This window comes from Battus philenor, unplaced genomic scaffold (genome assembly GCF_028537555.1).
Source record: "Battus philenor isolate CCGP_79_NKW_IND1 unplaced genomic scaffold, ilBatPhil1.0.hap1 SCAF_22, whole genome shotgun sequence".
Classification (NCBI taxonomy): Eukaryota; Metazoa; Arthropoda; class Insecta; order Lepidoptera; family Papilionidae; genus Battus; species Battus philenor.
In genome coordinates, this window is record NW_027181685.1 from 7,606,183 (window position 1) to 7,613,671 (window position 7,489).

Below are 7,489 nucleotides of genomic sequence, written 5' to 3' on the forward strand. Positions count from 1 at the left end.
ATCGGTATTTGTCGTCACAGGTCTTCCGCCGGCTGGCTTATCCATGGTGTCGTTTTCGCCGGCTCTGAATCGTCGAAACCATTCCTCCGCGGTTCGAAGTGATAGAGTACCATCCCCCAAAACACCATTAATCTCACGGAACGTTTCTCTAGCGGATTTGCCTTTAACGAAGGAAAACTTTAAAATAGCGCGAATTTCGGCGTTCGTGAACTCCATGTTTACACGTCTATAACTGTTGAACGCAATATCCAAACTAATCATGCATAGCGTCGTTTTGTAGGTTATGTCAAGACCTTTCAAATTATGTACAGTATTGCCAGATACGAGCTCTGTAGCGCTTTGTACATAGCCGCGAAATTCATAAGACAAAAATGCGGAAGGGAGATATTTGACAACCTATTATATTAGTTTGACTAACCTTTATAATTAATTCTGTTGACACATTTCCAAGTGTATCCAAACCGCTCTGACGTAAAGTACCAACCCAGCAATTGGCACATAACAAAAGGAATCTAAAATGTAAACCAATTGTAGTAAGATTTAACAAACAACAAAAACAAGAAATATCCAGAATTTAATACAATAACCCATTGTTTATATGTTATATATTTTTTATAAATATGTTATATATTTTTTGATAAATTTATTATCACACTATGTTTGTCAGACAGAATATGGCGCACTTTCTAGTAAGAAATTTTAAGATAAGTGGGCGTCAACTACATTATAGAAATGTAAAAATTAGTATACATGGCTATTATTTAAAAAATACTAAAATAGCAATTGTTATATTAAACTAGAGGTGCAAGAAATATATTACATCAGTCTTATAACTGACATTAATATAATTTTAGTAAGATACAGCTTTATTTCCAGCATTTGCACTTGCCATTGTTATTTAAAAAACAACCAGAGACAAATGAGAAATTATAAATGAATCGGTGTAAGAAAATGCAAAAGCAGGTAAAAGACAAAAATGCCTAATCGTAGAGTTGCAGTCGTATTAGCAAAAGATAGATGTGAAATGACATTTGGTTGTTATGTAAACGCATTCTGACCCCTTCATCAGTAACCAGCAAGAACTTTGTTAAATGTTAAAAAAGAAACATAACAAATTTACCTTATGAGTGTAGTGTTTTTAGCTAAATGCTGAACATTCTCTTCATGGAATGACAAAGAACGGACAATTGAAGCTATTTGCAGTACTCTTTGTGTATATACACATGATGCTCCACCTGGCAACTCTGGTGCGAATAATTGATTCTCTTCTGTAGGCTCGGTTACCCAATCTTCCAGCATGTCCTTATTTGAAGCCAATTAGAATTATTATTATTAACAAATTGTTTAACAATGTTACTAATTGTTCATTTTTTTAACTTATTTAACATTTTAACGAATTGTTAAAATATCTTGTTTCCAAAAGTCGTAAGATTGTAATTTCAGTAGAGAATTGCAAATGAGTATGTGGTTCATTTAGTTTCTTTTATTCAGTTCATTTCAAAACTCAAATATTTTGAGGTTATATCTGTTTTGTGGTCTAACATTCTGCTGTTAAGTTCAAACAATTAGTATTATCATTCCTGTTTTAATAATCCATTATATTGAAACAAAATTTCAATATAAACTGAATATAGTACGATTTACCCTTTTAATATTTAAAAAATGAATTAAATTGTCGGGCAACTTTATATTTTTCTATCTTTTATCTGTCACTTAATGCTAGAACCAGCCAGCTTGCAACCACATATGAAACAGATTTTTTTTTAATTATTACTATTACAGGAATCAAAAATTAAGGGAGAAAAGGTGGACAAAATGGTGAGTTATGTTAATATTCACAAATACATAAGAACTCACCACACTACCATGATCCATTATTTTCTCTAAATCTTCTAGTCCACCATCTTGCATCAAACAGTCAGTAAGAGTATTATGTGCAGCTAATGCTTGCACCATCAACTCAGGCTGTTCAATACCAGGTTGTACAAATTTGCTCTCATCAGCTAATTCCCTCGCACCACCACCGCCAGCACGCATTTGCCAAAACTCGTGTGGATATCGACCTCGCGCCTCATAGTAGGAGCGACCAATGGTGTCACGAAGACTGGCTGAAAAAGTAAAATTATGCAATTATTTATACATAAATGTTTCATTCGTTCATTGGATTTAGTAGTTGTTTTAAAAAGTATGATGTCAACTTTGCCAAAATCTCTAACATAATTTAGGTAATAAACAAAAAACTTTCGACAAAACACAGTTTTGGAATCTTCTTACATTTAACTAACAGTGTATGACATTAAACATAAACTTCATCCTGGCCACATTCATTTTAAGGCCTACATGTCTTAAGACTCTACCGAAATCATATCACAGTATTGTACCCTGGTCTTCTATTGTCTCAGCCATTATAAATCTGTCTTCAGCAAATCAAAGGTGAGAGATTCACTTGCCGTTTATGTTGATGCCATCTTGCAGTGTAGCGGTGAACAGTTTTGAAGAGATAACTTCTCCTTGTCTAATATGTCCATATCTTACATCTCTTATGACTAATATAAGAAACATGTATTTTAAATTTAAAAAAATCACACTCCAATAATACTTACAATGATTATAAACTCCAGCATGTGCCAACAAAAAATCCAATATATGTGGAGTTGTGTTTAGTGGTAATCGATTTGAATGGTCAGCAGCTAACACTGTACATACATTGATTGCGAAATCCTGTTCATTGGGCATAGGTGACAGCAGAGACAATGTGAGTCTCTCTGAAGGCCCAGCGATCCTTGATGCCGAGTTTGTACGAAGTGCTTCACCAGATGCTGTGGAACCATTAACATCTTTGACCAGTCTATTTATTAAAGTTTGTAACACAAAATACTCATCAAACTCACAAGTTCAAAATTGACAAGTAAATTTACAAGTTTTATAGTTAGGACTTGTACATATGGGGATGAAAGAGCAGAGGATTTCGACTTTGGTAGCACACAAACTGTTGAAATATTGTAGCATTTAGGATACCTATGCAAAGGTACCTAGGGAAGTATAATACAAAATGCAGTGTCAAGGTACTCTTACTTTCACCATCTCGCCCAGTAGCAAAATGCCACATCTTACTGCTTATAATTACATAAGCAATGCACTATGGCAACATTTGTTGCACTCTGTATTTCCATTACAATCTATTTCTATACTACACTATGCTACAGAATAAATAAAGCAACAGAATTTGGTGTATTCCTACTACATATATTTGAATGAACCATTTCATGAAAATGTAAATCCTTTGCCATTCCATCCCATTGTTTAGGCCTTTATTTTACAATAGACCTCAGACATAAAAACATTGTTATTACTTATCAATAAAAACATACCTAAAACTAAGATTAGTTAGAAAAAGAAAAACCTTTGAAATAAAGAAAATAAAATAATATATGCCCAACTGGATCAAAAAAAACTAATTTGACCTGAAACAAAATGTTAAATAGGTTTGAGTTAAGGCTCTATGAATGTGCAAAAGAAAAAGAAGAAGCAGGTAAAACAGTAGATTATTACTGTTAGTTACCTGATATGTAAGTCCCACCTCCAAAAGTAATACGTGGCATTCCTCCGCCTCTGCCTCTCCTGGGATCTTCATCCAAATCATTGTCATCATCTCGACCCGGAGGTCCTTTTGCTCTTTCATATCTGTATAATATAGTGACGCTTTTTGTATTACTAGCACACTTATTTACACATTTCTAAGATATAATTTTTATGTAAATAAATGAAAACTTCTATCAATCATCATCAATATCATGTCAGCAGATAAATGGCCACTGCAAGTTAAAGCCTATAGATCACAATGATTTAGATCCATCACATTTTTTTAACTTTTAAAACTTATTGAAACAAAAATGAAGATTCCTTATATATATATATATATATATATATAGTATTGTATGGCATTTTCATAATTAAGGTAAAAAATATAAAGAATATTATGGTTAACAGTTGAAAATGATTCTAAGAAATCAAATCAAGGGTGGGTATGATTAATAAAATGATTATTTTAATATCCTAAGTTAGGTATTTCATACTATTCTTTGTGGAAGAGCTAACTTGCTGTTAATATTATTAAAGGCTGCATGTATTCAAAGTAGGAAAAAAGATGTCAGTACTATTCCAAATCTAAAAAAATGTGATTGTTTTACAAAATCATTTAATACTTGAAAAATAAATAATTTTTATGAACATGTCAGTTTTTTTTTTAAAAAATCTCATAAATTGAATTTGTTCAAATAATCTAATCACAGTTTTGTAACATTACCCATAAGCAGCCACTAAAAACACTCTTTACATACCCAAATATGAAGTATTTCAAATAATGAAATAGTAGTAAGATTTAATTCAAAGTTTCTCACTTTTCCAAGTACATTCCATAAATTCTTCTCAAGAGAGTAGACCCATTGATACATGGATGTGGTAGTCTTAAGAGCCGCAAAAATGACTCCCATGTGTCATTTTGATTAACCTAAAATTGATTGATATTGAATGATCAGCGATTATACTAGCTTGCATCAAGGTAATTGTTTAAAAGTTAACATTTGCCATATTTTATGTATATTTAAGGTTAAGGAAGTATCTTATCGAGATAGATTATTATTAGAAAGTAAAACATGTGCAGTTCTTTTTATTTATTAGATATTTACACTGTCTCATCTATGTGATTGGTTAGTGTGTAATTTTTGCAGAATGTTATTTTCAAATACTAACCTTTCCTAGTCCTCCCCTCTGTTGAACTAACGAGTAGAACAAAAATAAATCTATCTCGATGCCATTTACGACCGGAATTTTATAAGGGATGCTGAAAATAAATGTAATTCAATAATCAAATAAGAGACTTGCTCATCAAAACATCATGTCAAGGCTTAAATTCTAAACGATTAAAGCTATATAATTACTTTTTACTCTCATTAAATTGCTTCAAATCTTTCAAAAATATCTCTTTATCCCTCAAATAATCCTTTGATTTCGTATTTATTTGAAACTTTGCCATTTTTATAGATGTAATAGCGGCATACGAAGCACAGCTATTATCCTAAATATCATATGCACTTAAGTATACAATCCTCGCTCCGTAGAATTCGCACTTAACAATTAATCTTATTATGTACGTATCGCTCAATTAAACGATTTAGTCGCTTATTATTAATATACATTTAAAGCGTTTAAAAATAAAGTTTAAAAAAGCTTTGACACTGACAGTACAAGCTAAGCGACGCGACCTATGGAATTAGAGATGCCAGATAGAAAGTAAAATAGTATTACAGACTTTCAAAAAGGTAAGTGCAATTATGGTAAAATAATACAAATCATAAGTACTTTTCATTAGTAATTTTTATTCATATGCCAACTTTTTTTTATACTTTTTTTTTATTTTATATTTATACTTTACATGAAGAACTAACCGATTAAAGTGATGCTCACTTATCTAATTTGCAACATATCTTTTGATTTTAAAATCGATCTACACTGTTCAGTTGACTTTAAAATTATCACATTCCACTTTTTTAGCAATAGAAATTAGTAAAAGAAAGTGGGGTGTGGAGTGATTTGTAATGAAAAGTAATTTCGGAAAAAGTATTAGTTATGGGCTATGATCCTCATAGGTTATAAAAACGGGTTTTAGTATCGTGATGACACGGTTAAACTTGTGTTTCGCTGACGTGCGCTGCTTTAGGGTTTTATTTTGTTAGAAGGGCAGTATATTTAGTGTGATGTAATAATTAAGAGTGTAAAGTTAATTGTTTCTTATACATTAATAACATTGCTAACACACAGAACGGTCCGAACGTCACCGTTATGGCAACAACTCACTTTATTCACTAAATAATATTTTTACCAAGTAGGACAATTGTCAATTACCATTCGCTTCAATCACTCGATAATATTACTGCTAGTCCTATGCGAAACACTACTACAATCGGTATCAAATTTCTTTAACAACTTATTAATATTGCTGCCACAGGTGAAGATACATGCTCACTATATAAGAAAAGTTCGATACAAAATCTTCACGTTACTTCAATACTTTTGCTGCCAATCACAGCAGTACACATTATGACCATACAGTAACTACTCACTTACCCTATTATCACACTTTGTTTTTATAATATTATCGCAATGCCAGACGCCCCATATTCACTATTCAGTAATATCTTACTTATAATATAGCAGTATAAATCACGCTGTATAGTTTCCTCTGTTGCCGTTCGGTAACAACTCAATTTGAGATCATCATTTCTCTCTTATCACAAAATCGTCCACACTTAACATTCGGTAACTACTCATTTTAATTACTCAATGATATTGATGTCTCGGTGATTCACGAGCTTAACTCTGACCATCGTCTGGATATACTTCGCCAGTGGAAGTTATCTTCTTCCTGACGTTTCCCGCACGAACCAAACCGCAGGTATGAGTGTAAAGTTCACCTTGAAGTTAAAGAGCGCATCGTCTAAGTCCGGAACCAAAGATTGAATTACACCCTCTCTGAAACCAAACATCATCAAATATAAATGCCTAGCCGATAGCCTTGAAGAGAAATGCTCTCCTAGCCTCCAATCTGTGAGTTTGAACGATCTCCTAAAGGTGCACCGTAAAGTCTAACGGATTCTTTCCCAAACAGTGAAAGAGTGCGGTAGTCGGTAGTCGCTCTTGAAACCTTCTAAAACCGCAACTAATACTACGTCCTATCGGTCCCCTCGTCTATTAGTCCCCTAAATATTTTTAAGTCAAATCTACTAATGATTAATCCTCGCTAGAATTAGGAGATTTATGAAGGCGAAAGAACTTCCTATCCCTAAACAGTTTGGTTTTCTGACCTAAAACTGCTGCAACAATCAAGTGCATCGTATCCTAGAGGACATACTCCTCAAGCGAATGTAGAGATCAATCAGGAGTCGTCTACCTCGCCTAAAATATTCGAGAATATCTGGCATAATAGACTTGTGTTCAAATTATACAGTGCCAATATGCCGTCACCATCTTATCGCAGAATTTAGGAATTTTATTCACATATTCACCTTGCTGAAACATGAATGTCTAAAGATGACACTTTTCAATCTGTGGATTACAAGTCGAAAAGATAAAATATGTGGCAACGTTAATCATAACGGCAATTAAAGAATTTTTTGAATCAGAATTTAATGCTGTACAAATGACATTTGAAAATTCCGCGGATTTTGAGGCGGCATGGCGCAGTAGATGCTTAGCCTAGGACCCTTATTAAGGAAATATAGCTTGAAAGGTCCCGAAGGAGCCTCTGCTCAAAAACCCTCAAAGACAAGAGAACCTCGGTTGAGGCGATCACAAAGCATTAGTGCTCGGAAAAGCAGGCAGGAGAAACTCTAGCAACGGTTCTATCTAGTATTGGAGATTGGCGTTTCTTGTTGGCATGCAGTGTAAGGGGTTTGTTTTGTTGTTATCGCCATCAATGACACTGGTCTGT

The 7,489-nt window shown here is 33.3% G+C and overlaps 1 protein-coding gene across 1 annotated transcript in view; it reads right to left on the minus strand.

Annotated features, from left to right (window-relative positions):
• The window catches only part of Bap170 (Brahma associated protein 170kD), a 59,227-nt gene extending 54,007 nt beyond the window's left edge, over positions 1–5,220 (minus strand). Inside the window, exons 1-8 of the mRNA XM_068766854.1 lie at positions 4,941–5,220; positions 4,753–4,843; positions 4,401–4,510; positions 3,563–3,684; positions 2,604–2,819; positions 1,858–2,108; positions 1,121–1,302; positions 419–512 (exon numbers count right to left, since the gene is read on the minus strand). Coding sequence (XP_068622955.1) covers positions 419–512; positions 1,121–1,302; positions 1,858–2,108; positions 2,604–2,819; positions 3,563–3,684; positions 4,401–4,510; positions 4,753–4,843; positions 4,941–5,035 — 1,161 coding nt within the window. The 5' untranslated portion in view covers positions 5,036–5,220. The remainder of the gene's footprint in view (positions 1–418; positions 513–1,120; positions 1,303–1,857; positions 2,109–2,603; positions 2,820–3,562; positions 3,685–4,400; positions 4,511–4,752; positions 4,844–4,940) is intronic.
• Positions 5,221–7,489: the final 2,269 nt, after the last annotated feature.